This window comes from Sebastes umbrosus, chromosome 6 (genome assembly GCF_015220745.1).
Source record: "Sebastes umbrosus isolate fSebUmb1 chromosome 6, fSebUmb1.pri, whole genome shotgun sequence".
In the NCBI taxonomy this organism is placed as follows: domain Eukaryota; kingdom Metazoa; phylum Chordata; class Actinopteri; order Perciformes; family Sebastidae; genus Sebastes; species Sebastes umbrosus.
This window is the reverse complement of record NC_051274.1, coordinates 16,313,518-16,333,200: the sequence shown is the minus strand read 5'-3', so window position 1 is coordinate 16,333,200 and position 19,683 is coordinate 16,313,518. Positions and strand designations below refer to the sequence as shown.

At 41.2% G+C, this 19,683-nt stretch overlaps 1 protein-coding gene across 1 annotated transcript in view; it reads right to left on the bottom strand.

Annotated features, from left to right (window-relative positions):
• LOC119489326 (cadherin-4-like) overlaps window positions 1-19,683 on the bottom strand; it is a 276,141-nt gene that overhangs the window by 60,141 nt on the left and 196,317 nt on the right. Inside the window, exon 5 of the mRNA XM_037771595.1 lies at window positions 7,298-7,495. Coding sequence (XP_037627523.1) covers window positions 7,298-7,495 — 198 coding nt within the window. The remainder of the gene's footprint in view (window positions 1-7,297; window positions 7,496-19,683) is intronic.

Below are 19,683 nucleotides of genomic sequence, written 5' to 3'. Positions count from 1 at the left end.
GTGCACATCCTGTATGGTTCATGTGTTTGATAGACTTAGTGTGACCACACATTTCAGTGTTTTCACAGCCTGAATTTATTAAGCCCAGAAAATGAGTTCTGCGCCGTTCAACATTAGTAAAGCGTTCCATATGGGCGGCAATGCGGTTTCCTAGTGACCGAGCTCTGGATCGGACTGTGATCCTTAAATACTCGCATCCCTGCGTTTCACCATCCTGCGGTTTTCTCTGGTGGACTAAAAAAAAAAAAAAAACAAGATCGAATCCTGTTTTTCTGGCTTAGCTTTTTCTTCTCTTTGTTCAGGGATAAAGCAGAAATGCGACCAAACAAAACCCCCAAACAATGAGCATATACAAAGGCAACAACGTGGCACATGCGCTTTACTGATCCTTTGTTTGCTGACTGTGTAGGACAAGTCGTTTCTCTCTGCTTGTGTATGCACGGGTATGTTTATTTGTGATTGGGTATGTGTGCTTGTGAGCGTATACGTCTCAGTAGGAAGGAGTAGAAAAGGATGAAGTGGGCAGACTGGAGCGGTGTAGTGCTGGTGTTGGCCGGGTGGTGGGTGACTCGAGGGACGAGGCCGCGAACAGCAGTTCTCCGGGAAGTCTATCAGACCTAAACACAAACACAGACGCGCCTCTAATCCTGGTCTAGCCCTACATTCCCTTTCTCGTTCCTTTCTTTTTCTCGTGTTCTCTATCAAACCCACCCGTCTTTGTCCCCTCCTCCAATGCAATCAGCTCCAGCTCACTTGTACAGTATGTTGCTTTTTGTTCCTCCTTTCCTTTCAGTTTTTGTTTCTTTTTTGTCTGTCTCTCTGGTGTTTTTGTTGTTGCCGTGTCTGTCAGTGAAGCGGAGCTGTCATTAATCACTGGTAAACGTACGCAGACACCTCGGGAGGGGGGGGGGGTTCTTTCATTCTGTTCAGAAAATGCTTTTCTCAACACGCTCCGCGGAGAGAGAAGTAGAAACTGGAGCACAGGTGTTGCAGCGGGTACAGTAAACACAACCAGATGCACCGCAACACACATCAAATCAGATACAAATGTCGGCATTTTGCGTACTGTTTAACATTCAGGCTGCTTTTTATTAGACATATTTTCTAAAGCTATAAATGCCGACAATAAATTACTGGGATAAACGACTTGTCGATAACATTGCAGGATATCAAACAAACCTCTTTCTCTTCATACAGTCAATAAAGGGCTTAAGACAAGTACCCATTTATTTGGCTTATTGCTCTTGCAGCTGCTGTTTCTCTCTATGGTATTGCTGTCAATATAATGTCCTGTGATTACTGACGGATGCAGCCACACTTAATCGGAATATCTGGCTTCTCTGTCTCAAGGACAGCCGGCAGACAACGAAGACAGACATAAAAGAAGAATTTTCTTCCAAGGAAATAATATCCAATAAGACATTTTTGCATCTCTTATTCCAGCTCTCAAAATAAATGTCCTTTCTCTCTCTGTCTGTTAGAGAAACATTAAGATATTACCCAGAGCAGAGGAGCTTTAGAAGTGAATTGACAACAGGTTTCTTAGAAAAGAAGAGAGGTTGAAAAGAAGATCATAAACTTTGGAACAACCTTCCCCATTTCATCATATCTGCTGAATCTGTGGTTAGTGTTAAGCGGCTGCTGACAATTCATTTCTATAGGTTTTATTTTGTGTGCTTTTGTAACGGTTTTAAAAAGTGTTATATGAATAAAATGACTATTATAAAAGAAGAGAAAATACTGAGAACGAGGACAAAAGTGATGCAATGGGTGAACAAGAAGAAGAAAAGAGATGGTGAGAAAAGATGTCTAGATACACCTCAGCCAGTAAAGGAAAGCTATAACTAGCAATGCTGTGACTAAGTCACATTTTCTGCTTGTTAGTCTTAACAGAATTGTTTGACATTATAAATATGCTCGTTCACTGTCTTGTGGAGAGCTGGTTGAAAAGATCAATACCACTGTCATATCTGTCCAATACAGTGCTCGAAGTGGAAACAAGTGCCAGTACTCCTCTTATTCACATGTTGGCGTGTGTATCGGCCGGTATCAGCAATCTCTTGCAACTTATTCCTATTTATTCATTATTTCTTTAAGCGTGTTATACTGTGTCAGTCATAATCAGTTGTTAATTTAGTGCTATATTATTGTACATGGGCGATGCATCTCCTATAGTAGACCCATACTACTCCAATTATATTCCAACTGGAACATCATAGGGTTAAGGAGGTGTGTTTGTATATTTACCCATAGTGTTAATAGTTAAAGTGCTTTCCTGTGCTATTTGTAGCCCCTATAGTAGGGTGTCATTCAGGTTTTAGGAGCAGTGTCCCAGTCAAGATGCTCATACATATTATCCAGCAGGATAAAGAGACACATTCTGAATTTCAACAGTGAATAAAAGATCCTAGGAGATATTGGGTTTGGGGGTCCTCTTATAGTTTTGATTTAAAACTATTCCATTTTAAATAATTTTGGACCATTATTATAACCAATTAAATTATTATTTTATTATTTACACATATCAAAGCATTCGTCTAAACATTTAATTCTTCTGGAAATGTTTGCCCTGTAAAATCATATTCTAAAAATAGAGCAGATTCAGAAAACGTTTAAATAATGTTTCATTAATTATATTTGTTCACAAATAAAAATGAAAAAGTTATGACGAACAGTTCACCAATTATTACAAAAAAAAACATGAACATTTTATTGATTAATTACAGCACCCTCGTTCTCAACTCCCCTTGTCCATGCTGTCCGTACTCCCCACAAAGTTTTTATGTTCATGCGGCTTATGAGGCGCGGCACAAGTCAGTTAGTTAGTTACGCTGTATCTAAACTTCTGTATTTACTCCTAATGCTAGTCGTCTTTGGCTGTAGCTTCATATTAATGGACAGATATGACGGGGCATCAATTTTCTCATCCAACTCTGGGCGATTAACCGGATAAGCATATTTCACAAAACTTCAAACTAATTCTTTAAAATTGTAATGCTTATAAATTTAAAGTGTTATCTGTGTTAATAGTCAGATACAGTGTTTAAAATCGTCTCTTTTCAATGTGGTACCATTTCCTCACCTGCACTAACAACTCTGACTGGCCAAAACAACGTCGGTCTCTCACTCCGCCCGTTATTATCTCACAAACTAGTGTCAGCAAACAGTCCAATAAAAAAGGCATTTTACTGGACAACTGTTTATTTATACCCCGTCTTGCTCCTTGGCTAAATTGTTGTTTCATCGGGGTTTTGTCCATTTTTCTGCTGACGGCTGTTCTAATAGAGGGTTAAGGGAGTTGGGTGGTGGTGGTGTGGGGGTGTTACGTTGAGTCTTTATTTACCCGAGCAGAAGAAATCGATGCCTCTTTGCCGTAGGAGAAGTGTGTGGATCAATGGAAGGTTTCAAAAAGCCTCTGTGAAAAATCAATGTCCCTTACATGCTATTGATGGCTGTTTGGCCGCAGAAGAAAGAGAACGACAAAGAACACCCGTTTATTGTGAAAAATTACTCCCCCCTCTCGCTTTGTTTTAGTCTTTCTGGATATTTCCCTCTCTTTGTTTTCTCTAGCACGGCCTTGTGTTTCTGTTTCCTCAACAAGGCTCTCTTTGAAAGACTTTCAGTTTGTCTTTTTTTTTTTTAAAGTTATGCACCACTCATACCGATCTATTGTAAGCAGACTTTTTACTTTTACTTGAGTAGATCTTTAGAGAATTTTTTTTTTTTATTACTTTACTCCTGCTACTACTTATTCCTTTTACTCCGTTAAATTTGGATACATTCATCGGGTTACTTTTATTAATTCACCGTTTAATCCATTTATGCACATTGGCGGTCTGCTGATGACAGGTCTGCTGGCCCTCTGTTATCATACCGCAGCCATTAACCATTTAACTAGTCATGTTGACCGTGTGTATCTCTAGCAGATAGATGGCACAGCATTTTATCATAAACTGACCATAAATACAGGTGTATGTTCATTTCTTTACCTTCATCTGAGGAAGACTATCTGTGGTGGAAATGAGGTCAGCCATATCCTCATGAATAAAAAAAGAGGGCCTGTATTTTCTCCTTTTTCTTTGATTTATGAAGTTACTCGCTACTCAAGTCCTTTTTTTTGGGTGGACACTTTTGACACTCAAATAGGTTTTTTGATGACTACTTTTACTTCTACTTGAGTACAGCTTTTTTATCATGCACAGCAGCTGGATTATCGCGATGTCACGAGATCACGCGAGAATTGCGGGATCGCATATCACAAAAAAATCCATCTTATCAGGCTTCAAGTAATGCGTTTTGTGTCCGGCAGGCCAGAGCACGGACCAATCAGCATCCAGTGAGGAGCTACTGGCAGCTATGGGCGTGGTTTAGGTGTGTGTGATGCGACACAGAGAGGCGACTGTTCATTCTAAACAACAATGGCGGCTCCTGAAGAACGGCACTGAAGGCAATGTTTTCGCTCTTCTCCTGATTGGCTTTGGCAACAGTTTGATTGACAGATGGCTCATCCACTCGCCTGCCACGTATTTTTTGAAAGTGCCTGCCCTTTACTAAGCAGCTTTCAACGACAGCTTCTCAGATGGTTCTGTGTAACAAACCATCTGGCAGGTCAGGTTATACAGTTTTTGGCTACTCTACCCACCTCTGGCTGTAAGGAAGCACAGCACGGCTGTCCATCATCTGGGGGGACAAAAACGAGGGGAAATCTGTGATGCTAATACCCGGCTACATTCAGTACAACTCTGTGACACGAGAGAGGGTGATAAGGTCTAATATTATGCCACAGAGTTACAGCATGTGAGCACTACTTGATGTACAGTGGAAGGGTGAAGCAATTATTTCAGCGCTGCTATTAATAAAAAGCAGTCAATAACATCTCGTTGAGCTCTGACACCATCTTGGCTTTAGAGAGCAGCGGGAGTACAGTTCTGCCAAGACTTTACCTATAAGCAGTCAACATTTCCCTCGAGCCATGTCAGGCTGTGAGCTCAGAGGCCAGTCAGAAGGGCCTCTGTCCTGACATCTGCCCGATCCTGTGCCGGCCTGATCAAAGTGACAGTGCTGCAGACCTGCGGAGATACAGGTGAGGGCTGCTGTCACCCCGCCTGTCCAACTGACGGCAACTTGGTCAGGGCAGGGAGAAAAGCGGCGGGATGGTGGGGAAGGCCGCTGCCTGCATGTCACTCAGTGCTGCGCTGGATGACAGAACAGCCCATTAGGAAAGGGACTGACTTCACAGGCCATTAGGGGAGGCATCACACAGCCACAGCACACAGAGCACTGAGTAATGGCACAGTCGGAGAGAGACAGGAGAGGAGACAGAAAGACCGCAAGATCTGTTGCAACATATTCCAAATTAAACAAGAAAATTGTGATTAACACATTAAATGTCAGAGGGAAAAAAAACGATTTTTGCTTGGATTATTTGAGTGAGTTTTGACTGAGAGAAATAGAAAGAGATGCAAACAAGCCTAAATTCTCAAGAGAGGACTAAAGAGGTTACAAAAGTGGACTAAACGCATAAACAATCAGTATGGCAAAATCATTCCCATGCCATCCACACCCCAGAGCCGTCTCCTTGTTAAAATCTCTAGTTCTCAGTATGGCCCTGCCTGCCCTCCAGTCATCATTAATGAGAGAGACGGGAGCCCGAGAGCCCAGCGGAGGCATCAACACGCATCACTTCTCCTCGGCTCTGAACGCTCCACTCTCAGCAATCCACCAGCCCCTGACGGACTTATTTACTGCACAAAGTGGATTGTGTTTGGCTGCACACTATACTTCCAAATGTTCCTTTGATACCCTCTCTCTCTCTTTCTCCCTTCCCCGTCCCCCCCCCCTCTGTCTCTCTCTGGTTCGGACCAGCTCACGGAAACAAATAGCAGAATTGTCTGACCAGTTTATGACTGGTGCAGCACTACTGAAGGGGCGCGGCGGGCGGAGATGAGAGGGCCACACTGTGCCAGGCCGATGGGACACACTCCAACTCCAAAACAAAGACTTACAAAACTCTCCCCTCTTTGACTTGATATTTTTGTTTCGCTGTGAAAAAAAAAAAAAGTTTCCTTCAAGCAGCTCCCCAGGCTTTTCCCTGGGGATTGGATAAAACCTGGTAGAAAAACAAAGAGCAGAAACAAAGGGAAAGAAATGCCTCTTTTGCACAATTTAAGACCCAAAAGAGATAAACTGTGAGAGTTTTGTAAACAGTGAGGAGAAGCTGATGGCTACTGTAGATATCCCAGATAAAGACAGAAGGAGAGGGGGTGCCGGGAATGAAGCAGCGGTCTCCTGGAATGATGCTTTTTGATGAATTACAGCGCGCACCGCGAGCTCAGAGTCTAGAGCTTTGCTATGAGAGAGACAAACTGCGCGTTCTGTTGTGACAGAATCTCTGAATTTTAAGCACTCGGCAGCTCGAGCCTTTTCGCACAACAACACATTTACACAAACATTTATTTATTCATGTTTCTCTTTCTCTCAGACAGGCGTGTACAGGCTCGACCTCCAACCCTCGCCATGTTGTGTTTATATTTTGCACTTATCAAAACTAGCAGTTTTTGCATGAATCTAATTTGCAGTGATGGGAGTCTGTTGTTGTTGCCACATTCAAATCTGGAATGCTAAATGAGGACAGGTTTACTGAATAATGATTAGGCACCAACAGCTGAAGTGTTACTATTTCTATATTCCTGCTTCTTAAGACGTGGATGCAGTTTATTGTTCGTGTCGTTACCTCTGATACATCTAAGTTTAAACCCTCATGTCCTTACTGGGGCAGAGGGGATGAACTACTGTCCTGCTCTTTGGGGCCGGGGAATAACAGCTTTTCATACTTTCTCCTTATATCTCACAGGGGAGCCAGAGTTAAGGCTTCAGTAAAGATTCTGTGACAAATTGTATTGTTATAAAGGAGCTGTAAAAATAGTACTGAACTTCGGGCAACCTTTCTGAAATGGCCTGATAAAGGAAAAGAAAGGAGGGGAAATAATCATTCGTTTCACTGTGAACCCAATGGACCTCACACTGTGGGAGAGTTTAGCTGCTTTGGAGCCTGCCCTACGTCTGAGGGGAAAACCTCTCAGGGCAGTGAGGGCTCTTTAAATACATTAAGATTTTGTGGCTATAATTACACCACATAATCATCTGTGAGGATGTGGAGAACAAACCCAGCTAACGTATTTGTGTTCTTTATCACCGTCCATCACACACCCCCAATCAGCCGCAAAGCGCCCTCAAGAAATCCCAGCTGTAAACTCAGAACAAATCAGTGACGCGGCACATCAAATCTGTCACTTACGCTGACGAGCATCTGAGGGAACGGGCCTCGAGAATTTTCCGCCACGTTGATTGGTGGGATCACCCAGTCCCTCTTCTGCCGCCGTAGACCCTTGGAGCTGTTCAGGCCGGACCCTGAGAACATGATGACAGGAGGTGGTGCTTGGGACGCCTCCTTCCTCTCTTTTCTCTCAGCGACTTTCCCCTCTTCCTCTGTGACCTTTAAGACAAACACAAGGCTTTATTTAGGAGGCTGGATGTGCTGTTAATGATAACAGTAACTGATGTGATGCCCGAGTCGTTTCTGTCTCAAAGAAAAAACTCACGGGACAAACAAGAAAAACATTTCAGTATTGTTAATCAGGTTAAACAGATATGTTTAAAATCGTTGTAACCTGTTAAAGGTCCCATATTATAAAAAAGTGCGATTTTCATGTTTTTTTATTATAAAGCAGGCTTAAGTCCTATATAAATACTGTGAAAGTATCGAAACAGTCAATCCACAGGGAAATACACACAGCCCGTATTCAGAAACTCTGCATTTGAAACAAGCTGTTAGGATTTCTGCCCATTTGTGATATCACAAATATACAATATGTAGACACAATTTTAAACGTAAACATTCTAAAATAAAGTTTTTTTTTAACATTACAGCATGAAAACATGTTCTAGTAAAAACACAAAATACAAGTATGAACCTGAAAATTAGCATGATATGGGACCTTTAAATCCTGCGAATTCCTTTGCCACTGTGTTAGTGAATAAGTTGTTCCAGATGGTAGGTTTAACTAACTACTATCATAAACACAGGATAAGGATGCTCAAGACTGTCTTTTGTGTTGTTTGTTCACTGCTGGTGTAGAGGTGCATAATTCAGGGAACTCAGATACCAGTAAAATTGGCTCCTGCCTCATTTTCCATGGTGTGGTTTCTATGGTTGCCTTAGTGGCAGGTTGGAAAAGAAGAAGCCTTTCTGTTTGTGTTCAAAACATGACGTTTCATTCAGTTTTACAACATGTTAGAACGTGTTGCTTTTAAGTTTCACTTTGACAACGTAGTAGGCCCCTAATGATACACATGTATGGTGCTTATAGCGACTGATAACGCTTATTTAATAGCCTGATAACAGTTGAATCAGGTGGTTTTGACAACATAGAAAAACCTCAACCATCATCATTTCAGATGGCACAGGTTGTTGTCCAAAAGTATTGCTCTAAGTACAAGTAATAGTGTTATAACAATAGTCTCCATCCTGAGAGTCTTCCTTTTGACACTGTGGTGCTACGTGTGCATCTATTATTTGTGTCTGTAACCCACAGTAATTCTGTCATCACTATAACTAAAGAGAATGTGTGATGTTGCTATGGAAACAAAGTACTATGGATCCACTCACACACTAATTCACACTTTCATGCGTTCATTCACTCGCTCACTCGATGGCTCAATCACTGACTCAATAAATCACTTGTTCGCTAGCAGTTAGTCCTTCTTCTTCTAATTGGCGATTATGAAGCTTGGCAAACAGAACAAGGATCATTCTCACACCTCCATGCTCTAATACTCCTCAGACACTCTGGATGTACAGCAGTGTATAGTATACTATCAGAGCAAAATGTGGCAGGTACATCAAGTGTGAACACTTTAAAGTTTTAGAAATACGATGCTGGGCCTTTGTGACACCTTCATAAAGGAAAATCCACTGGAATCATCACATGGCTGAATTCTTTGACGAACAACTGCAAATTTAATTTGTCAAATGCCACATCATGATGCATCAAACTTGCTCTGAATTTTGAGCACGAGCAGATAACCAGCAGATGTTTTTCAATAACCCATCATATTCTTAAGGAAAAAAAAGAAGATATTGCATCTTGTACTATGTGTTTGGATTTAGTTGACTTCTTTCTCTTTATCCACGTTTTGGCTCTCATAAAGTCGGATGATAAACTCCTAATAAATCCCCATAAAAAAAAAAGCCTGAAATAATAACAACAAAAAAGGAAGACAGAAAAAGAAAAAAAAAAAAAGGATGCTGTAACAAAAGCAGACTTTAAATGAATGTATGTATTAAATAGACTATTTATTGTGTGCAATGACGCTGAATAGAAGAATAGGAGATTTTCAAAATTGGCCCGAGAGCTGAACAAAAGGCATATAATTGATGTTTTAATTATTTTACCATATTAGTTGAAGCTACACGGCAATTAGGGAATTCATTACAGTGAGAAAACATAAACTAAATGGAAATTACAAGCTTACATGCTCTCTTAGCAAACCAGACATAAACATATCATCTGTTTTACTAATCTACACAATTCCTTTCCTATTTACCACTTTGACTGTTTGCTCATGTAAGTTGTTAACTGTGATATTTCCAAAAGCATAAAATACAATATCTGTAGTGTTTCATATAAGCAACACAAACAATGTATTAAATGATGTCTGTTAAACATCTTAGTTCATTTCATTCATGCATCAGCACACACATATTAAGTCTCTATGAATCCTGTCCTGAGGGTTTGTAAGTGCGTGTGCATATATGTGGAAGAGACCATAAACTATTCACTTTGTCAACACCGGGTATAAAAAGCCTATTAACTCATACAGTATTCTCCCATCATACATTTCCCTCACAGGCTCCCTGCAGGCAGAGAGAAATGACCACCACAAACCTGTCTTTTTGAAGGATGCTCAAATAAGGAACTTGAAAGGAGCCCATTTCCAATATCCTCATGAGCATTAACTCACCCGTGAGTCAGAAGATCTACATCAAATGCTGAAGCTATAAGACATATCACCCATCTAAATTAATGCCCTCATGTGGAAATGCTGCAAAACACATGAAGGTGAACTGCAGAGATTCTGCTCCCTCACAAATGCTTCCAGAGTGGATAGAAGCAATCACAAGTCATTGAAAATACAGTAAGAGACCTTTAATTGTGCACCACAGGGCTAGTTAAGGCACCGGAGCGTAGATAATCAATTTGCTTCGAAATGCAAGTACATTACACATATCAGTGTGTCTATGTCAAGGTTACTGTACACAGGCTCCACTATCTCAAGGCTTAACCACCACATGCTTGGTGTCTCAGGGGCCCTAGTAAGCGAGCTGTATATAAGTGATCTAAAGGTCAGATTAAATTGGCAATCTGGAGAGTTGTTCTACAGTAAATTTACCAACATATCTCAGGGTTACAAGCCAACGCACACATGTCAAGAATGCAGTCAAGAACATCATCGCTGAAGCTCTGCCTCAGTTGCGCTCTCTGTCTCAATCACGTTCCCCTGAGCTATCCCTTGCTCCTGTGCTCCCCCCCTGCCCTTCTCTTGCAGTGTTATTGTTTTTCTCAGTCTCTCCTCCCAGTCAGCGGGTCTTGACAGCTTGTCTCAATAATGGTGATTCCTCGAACACTGAGCTGCGTCAGGCCGATGGTGCACCAGCAGGTAAAACAGCAGCACAGGAGCTTCACCTACCAAAGACTCCTAACACCATGCCCCAACAAATGTCATTCATTCAACCTTTATTTATAAAGGGTGGTCCGATGATAGCAGCTGTTGCGCATGGTTGCTCTGTGAACCAGTGGGCTATACCTCTGGCTCTGTGAAGTGAAGCCAACACGGAAGTGCCTTAAACTTGCATTCTTTCTAGTAGCCAGCAGAGGGCGACTCCTCTGGTTGCAAAAAAAAGTCTGATTGTATAGAAGTCTATGAGAAAATGAGTCTACTTCTCACTTGATTTATTACCTCAGTAAACATTGTAAACATGAGTTTATGGTCTCAAACACTAGTTTCAAGTCTTCTTCAATACAGCATGATGTTCATTTAGTAAATTATGGTCCCATTTAGAGTCAAATAGACCATAAAGCAGGGTATGGTTTAGGGCGTGGCTACCTTGTGATTGACAGGTCGCTACCATGGAGCTGTCCAGTCTGAGAGTTGTCTGTGTTTCGGTCTTACAACTTTAACCCTTTCACAGTGTGTTTTCAGTTCATGAAAGTTAATTATAACCTTTTTGGTCGCCTAAAAATATCGTATTCAGCGTTCAGTTGTGCTTAGCTCCACCCACTTGTGTCACTTCTGGTTCATGCTGGCCAAAATGGCTAACTTACAGTGACTACGTTCTTATGTACAGTCTATGCTGTGAACACAGGACTGTAAAAGCAAAACTCAAACATTTAGACACATTAAGAGTGTATGAAACTGCATATGAAATATGAGAATACAATGTAAAAACAGTTAAAAAGGGCATCAAACCAGCTTTAAATAAAATGTGCACCTAATGGGATCCCCGCAGGTAAAAAAAAGTGTCTAACAGGTAAAGATATTAATAGATATTAATTTATGGGTAAGGCTATGAAGAAATGAGATGCAGTCGAGCCTGCTGGGTCTGCTGTTTGCATCTTTTTATTTTCATCTTTGCCAGTAAAACTTTAGTAATCACAAATATAGTGATTAGGCGAGACATCTGTTTAGCCTTAAGGCTTCTTTCCTTGTTGGCCAAGGGAGTGTGTAGCCCATGTATTTCATTATGCGTCTAGTTGTGGGTCTTACGTTAAAGCCGGGAAATGATTTATAGTTAAATTTAACTGCGAGTAAACTACTTGTTTTTTTTTAATGAAATGCTGGATAAGGGTAGCGCCCAAACTGAAGACTCTAGCAGCCCTGATGTAACTGTGCACACCAACAGTACTGTGTTACAGAAAGAGAATAGGTGGTGATGCAAGACGGGGTACGGGGGAAAAAAATAAACAATTGGAAACCACTCTCCAGAGATGATAGAGAAAACTGTTCATTTTCATTACAGTAAAGAAAACAGTGCAGGCAGAGAGTGAGGAATATACCGTATGTGTGTGTGTGTGTGTGTATGTGGGTGGGAGGGTGTTCATGTCAAGAGTGTAAGAAAAATCTGGTCTCATGAATTCGGGAGCATAAGAGAAAGAGGTTCAATCACCATACATTTACATAATAAGAGGGTGGTGTTTTTAATACCTCTTCCATTTTTTTTCATTTTTATATTACTTCTGTGCAATATGTAGCCTTACAGTTCCTCCCCCAGCAGTTGACATTTGAGAATAAAAATAAAATACAACACAGGAGCAGGCTACAGTGTTGGAAGATGGCAAATGGCTTCTGGCACATATTGAAAGTTTCGGGGTCCTGTACAATGCAGTCTATAAAAAGTGTTTTCTCTTTATCTCTCTCTGTTTGTTCTCGCCTGGTCAACGTCCCTCAGAGGTTTGGCTTGTATCTGCCAGCAGAAACAATGCTTTCAAGGCTGACTTCATTAGATGGACGCCCAGGAGAAAAGCTTTTAAGGCTGCTTTAAAGGAAATGTGTCAAGCAACCTGGCATATGGTGCGTACGTGTTTGTGTGGGTGGGTAGGGGTGTGGGGTGGGGAGGGATATGGGCTAAGGTGTCATGTTTAGTTTCATCAACCAGGCGCTACATTTCAGACATCATGTACTATGCAATCCAGGGCACTCTCAGCAACAGTACAGAAGGAGAGGTGGTTACACAGGTAAAGGAACGAGGTATTAAGCTGAAAGAAAGACAGGATTTGCTGCTCTATCTGGGCATTACAGGTGGAAAAATCTTGATTCTAAAAGCCTTTACACACTAGGGGCATGACGAATAAACGAATACTTGCCTGCGAATATTATACTGTAAGTCTAGGGCTTTAATTGTGAATGGTAAGAATGGAAGAAGTGGATCTGGTCTGCGCTGCCTTTGTCATGCTTGAAAGGAGTTATAGAGTTTCCCGTCTTGCTTCGGACTGCGGAGTCTCCGTGTTGTTTCATAAATATAGGCGCAACTAAACCAGTTCCACAAAAACAGAAAATTGATTTGTTGACTTTGTTCTGAAAAAAAGCAAAAAGAAAGCACACCTTTTCACTGCGTAATATTCACGTTCTTTGTGAAAGTATTCATGACAAAAACAACACTTAAATAATAAAATATATTGACATGCGAATTAACTGCACAAAAAAAAAACCCTGCCGGTGTGTAGTGGCCTTCATGCCTACAAAATTTTGACTCTCAAATGTTTTTGTAATTTGAAATATTATAATTTTTTTAGCCTCTTGGGCGCAGCAAAAACAAGCTGTGAACAACAATGATATATTATTACCTTTTAAGGTGATAAGTTATCTATTAACAAGGGCTATCACGCATTTGTCATTTGTAACGCGAATTTGTTTTAACGCCACTAATTTCTTTAACACATTAACGCAACTTGCATCAGTTTTGAGGCTAGAGTGAATATACAGGTTTCATATGAAACTAAAAAACCTAAAGAATCCATCGGTACCAGCCATGTCATACTAGCTTGTCGTGAAGGAGGCTAAATAACGCTCGAAACTCACCCTAAATTTTGGTGAGGAATAATGGTCACCTTCAAAGGGGTCCCTTGACCTCTGACCTCAAGATATGTGAATGGAAATGGGTTCTATGGGTACCCCCGAGTCTCCCCTTTAAAGACATGCCCACTTTATGATAATCACATGCAATTTTGGGCAAGTCATAGTCAAGTCAGCATACTGACACGCTGACAGCTGTTGTTGCCTGTTGGGCTGCAGTTTGCCATGTTATGATTTGAGCATATTTTTTATGCTAAATGCAGTACCTGTGAGGGTTTCTGGACAATATTTATAATTGTTTTGTGTTTTTAATTAATTTCCAATAATAAATATATACATACGTTTGCACAAAGCAAGCATATTTACCCACTCCCTTGTTGATAAGAGCATTAAATACTTGACAAATCTCCTTATGAACATAAAAAAATGTGTCATTAATTTGCGATTAATCGCAATTAAATCTTTTAAGCGATTGACAGCCCTACTATTTACACGTTGAGTATACATGAAGCAACCAGAGCATGCATTCTGTCATGTCTATGCGCACTTCATGAATGCAGCATTCAATCCCCTTTTAGCTCTGCTTTGGTCTCCACCAACACCTGAGGGAAATATCTGGCCCTTTAGTTGCTAAATGCACTTCTATGTTCAACCAGCTAGTCACTGTTCCATTTGGGATGTTAGTGGGTTTTTTGTGCAGTATGAAAGTGGCTTAAGGGAGTTAAAACCCCTGAAACAGACGAAAACTTGATCACACTCACAAGCCTGAGCAGCTTGCTCTCATGCTCACGGCCCAAAAAGCACCACTACTCTAGCCTCCTCCTCTTGTACTGTGTTGGCAGTCCGTATAAGAGACAGACTATAGCCATCCAAACACACATGTTACCATATTGCATGTTCGCTGTACTGTGTGACAAGTTCACTGAAACATGCACATGATCCTTTGCATTCGGTCCATATTCAGGAGACCAGACCAACGTCTGCCAAGCGCAACATGCCTGTGTGCACAAACAGGGTTTGTCAGCAGAGCGGGATGAGACAGATGTGAGCTGGATCTGGACAAATGTATTCTTTTTCTTCAGAGAGAGGGAGGCTTTGTGGGGTTGACTGCAGGGGATCATTGCCCCACATCCCACCAGTGCAGTGTGGGGAGGCAGAGGTGGGGCGAAACATGTTTGGGATGGAATGAGGGGGATGAGGAGAAGGGTAGTCAAAAGCAGATGTGGCCCCCCTCCCCTCCCCTTGCCTAAATAAGTCATGCTCCAGATCCTTTTATCTACACGTGCTAACAGGTACTAGTGAGTTCCCCGAGGATAGATGTAGAAAGAAAAAGATAGAGAGAATAAAAAAAAACAGAGAAAGAGACAGAGAGTTAGAGAAAGGGCTGTGCCCATCACTGCTGCAAAAGGCTTAAGCGGGCTTTTCTCTAGCCAAGGTGTAATTCTGATCAAAACCCTGCAGCTCTGATTCACTCCTTCTTATTCATACTCACACAGAAAGGGAGAAAGTACAGGAAGGTGATGAAATTGATTAAAAAAACAGGTTAAGCGGAGATGTCAGCACATTTATTCAAGCTATTATGAAAGTTGAAGGATAAGGAGAAGCAGCAAACTATCAGGAGTTATACATACATAAACCTCTGCATGTATGAGAGCATTGGTGAGATAAAAGAAAACATTCTGTGCAATGGGACATTGGCAGAGGTAGTGATGATACTAAGACAAGAGGGTAGTATCAAGGATACAACCACAAGAAAATAAATAAAATATAATAAAGAAATGAATAGAGCAAACCATTAAAAAAACAAAAACATAAAGAAACATCCAATATACAAAACACTTTGGAGACTATAACATTCATACTGTGTGCTACTAACATGGGGAAGTCAGGATTCGACCAGGAGGTGCAGGATGTTGGTGCAGTACAGGGGGTCGCTCAGACAATGGGGAAAACATTGAGCTTGAGGGACCTAACATAATCTAAGAAGGGTAACCAATTTAGACAATTTTAGAGCCACGAATGGAGTTTTTAATTTTCTCTAATTTCACAAAAGATAGGTCATCCCTTATCCAAAGGGTATGAAAGGGGGGATGAGGACTCTTTCAGTGCATCAGAATAACACGCCTCACTAGCAATGTGAGAAAAGCTCAACAAAATAAGATGGCAGTGAATGGTCAGTGGGTAGGAAACAAAACAGGCCACCTGAAGGTGAGGGGTGGGTGGTAGCAGATGTCACGGCTGAGAGTGAGTCAAAGACAGAATAGAGATAGGGCAGAACAAGTCAAAAACATGTGGGTGAGATTAGCTGGTCCTAGGTGACATTTATCACAATTTGGATCATTGCCCGGATAGATGCGAGGTAGTTTGCTTTCAGATCAGTGGACTCTGTGAACTACTTCGACTTTAAAACCCCTGCAAAGAAGAACAAATAGATGATGTGTGGACATGTTTCAAAACAGACATCAGTCTCTCTCTCTCTATATTGAGATCCTCGGACCAAATAGTGCGTAGATTGTCAGAGGCTGAAGGTTGGCATGTGAAGGGACTGTTGTACAGCTTTGAAATGGTACCCTTGAGGTAAGGATTAATATTAACTAGAATTACTCGCGGTTGTATGCCTCAGTGAACCAGTCAAGTTGCAGTTTTCATCCATCTGTCCAAAATGTAATCATTTTATCATATTAGATCGTCATAATTAGCATATGATATGAATTATTGAGTTATGTCCAAAAACGTGTCTTGTGAGGTCACACTGAAATTGACCTTTGACCACCACATTCTAATCAGGTCATCCTCGAGTCCAAGCGGACATTTGTACCAAATTTGAAGAAATTCCCTCCAAGTCTATCGCTGGCGCGGAGGCATAAAAATGCTGTGAACCAGGTGGAAGGAGGGATAGCAGGGAAAACTGGGGAAGTGCATACGAATAAAGTCTCAGATTTGTAAATATCTGTAGATGTGGGACCTCGGCAAATTGAATACACGAGTCAACTGATCAAAGGATGCTAATGTTCCATTAGTGTAAAGATGCTTTACAGAGACAATCCCATGGTCTTCCCAGGTTGCAAACAGTAATAGAGGGAGGGAACAGGGGATTGGAGCGTGCAGAGGATGGAAGAGGTATCGTCTGGAATCCAAAGTGACGTTTAAGTTGAGTCCAGATCTTGATGCAGTTTTTAACTATAATATTATTCGAGTATGTCTATGAGAATAATGCCAGGGGGAGGGACAAGAGAGACATTAGAAAGGAAAAAACGCACGAGGCGTCCTCAATCTGCAGCCATGGCGGGGGTTGATTGTTAATTCAACACCAGTGCAATATAGTTTGAATTTTTGCAGCCCAGAAGTAAAATAAAAAGTTTTTTGAATTCTGGGGATTTTTTTTTGTTCCATCTAAACTGAGAAATAGAGCTATCAAGTGAGTGAAAAAAATATTTTTTGGAATGAAAACAGGTATACATTTAAAGAAGCTATCAGACGTTTTAAGGACTGCTTCACAGAGATTTTAAGGATGTGTTTCTTCCCTCGATCCAGCACACAGGACGGCGTACACTCTGGCATGAAAACCCTGCACATAGCTCAGAAAAAAACAATCAGCTCCAATCATAAGACACTTTACGCCCCAAACAAAGACACAACCACACATGGACCATACACAGCGATTCAAATTTTACGCAACATTTGCATAATTCACACTTGATCTGACATAATCTTTAAAAAAAAAAAAAGCAAACAAATAACATTCTCGCACACATACCCCGACACACACGCTTACGCACACTGACGCTATGTGAACAGGAGTCACTGAGTGTGAAATGGATGCGGCCCCCCAGCACTGGTGCCTTCGCCAGCTGGCGGTGGTCCCAGCTCTTCCCCTCCATGCCACTGCCTCCCCAAAACCCTGCACGCTTTGATATCAGCCAGCCCCTGGCTACCCAGACATCTGGAAGTTATTATTCAACAGAGCACACCACAAAGCGCCATTTCCATAATGAAACATCACATTTTGTTTCAGTGCCATGCTTTCTGCTCCCGCTCGCGCCGCATACATGTTTGTACTGATGTGTAGCGTATTTCTGACCTCTGGCCCTGTCTAGCTCTCGAACTGTTCGTCTGTCTGTTCATGACTCCTCAGGATCTTCCCATTAGTCGACTTGCTGGAAATTGAAGTAGAATAGCCAGTCACTTGACCTTTAGCACACTGTTGTTTAACGCTGAAGCTCAGTCACACCATACTGACCAGTGAATCACTTGAAGTAGCCTAAGCCACAAAAGTGTGAGAATGAAGGCCAACCTATTCTGAGCCAGAACAACACACTCATCCTTACACCCACTAGCACTGATAGATCCTCTGTTGGCCAACGTCCCACTCCGCCTCCCTAATTCTCTCTATGATTCTATTACTGACTTTGTGCCATCTCTTCTTTTTTTTTTCTGCCCATGCACACTACAAAGAAATTCCAGCTGAAAGCTTCTGGGTTTAAATTGTTTTTGAAGTGCCAGCTCTCAAAATTTAAATACTCAAATAAAGTTAAACTATTTGAAAAATGCAGACATGTTAAATCATTCACACTAACCTTGCTGGCATCAGAGAGGGTTTTGCATTGATTTCATTTTCATCATTTGCTTACAGACACATATAAAGTGCATTATATTATGGGCTATGATTAACTCAAGACTCAAAGCAATAGCAGTGTAGCTCAAAATAGTCTCTGAAATCCATCTAAAATGTTTTTAAAATCTCTGTTTACATATCTGACTTGTGTGTGTGAGAGTGTTTGTCTGTGTATCGGGCTTAGCATTAGAATAAAGTGATGTCTTATGAGGAGGTTTGCTGCCTTCTGGCCTTGTGTATCAAGTGTATGCAGCTACCCACAACCATGAACTGGAATAAGTAGGTAAAGTGAATAAAAGTTTAACCCCCTGTACCCTAGCCCTATTCCTTGAAAAAAAAAAAAAACACCTAAAATAACTACCCAAAATTAATCAGGACTAGCTCCTCAACCATAAGATGTATATGCATACACAGTATGTGGTCTCCTTTGAAAGGTAAGGAGCTAAGGAATATGAAAATAAGATTTGCATCCTCGCCTAGTATAAAATCTTAATTTCAATGTCAATATCCCCATTAAAACCAAGATCCCAAAGATGCAACAGAATGTATTCTACTACTCATGGACTACAACTGCAACTATAACTTTGATGAAAATTAATACAAAATACAATTACAAAGATATACTCATGCAGTCTCCATGTTTTGGTCATGTTTATTGTTTACATATTGACTGTTAACTGGGAGCTTTACTTCAAAACACTATTTATTTCCATATAGCCATGTTATAAATAGTATAAATATCCCATTAAAGTCATGAGAGCATAGATTTTCTCCAATGATACACTAACTGGTAACACTGGATGAAAAGGTGTTAATTTCTGCAATGACAGGGGCCCATTTACACATCCAGATATATACGGGGAAACACAAGCAGACGTTTGGAGTTGTGTGCTTGGCCACGTGATGAATGGAAGTCCAATATTTACTCTCCTTTATGCTGTGTTTTGTACTTCACTGACTCCTGAGAAGAATATTTGGCTCTTTAGTTGTTGAATGCTCCACTATGTTCACCAGCAAGTTGCTACCTGTGTCTGGTTGCTGGTGCTGGGCAGCTGTTCTAGCGGCGGAGCATCGTGAAACACTTCATTCAAACTTGGCATAAATAAAACTCACCAAAACTGTCGTTGTTAGTCTTTCCAACAATCACCAACTCTGATTTGGTCGAAATAAACCCCTTATTTCACAGAGTTAGATGTGAAAATATGCCGGATCCACATGTTGTATCCCCCCGCTATCTTTCTCTCTCTCTCTGCCCGCTGAGCATCTGACCGGCTCTCGTTCTTTGGAGGCGGACCATTAAATTAGTTCATAAAATAACAAACCCCGGCCATCACCATCGCCTAACCCCATCGCCTACTATTGTCCATATTTTAAGGACCCTCTCGCCTGCCGTCCTGCTTTATGGCGCATGCTGCGGGCATTTACAGATTTCGGAG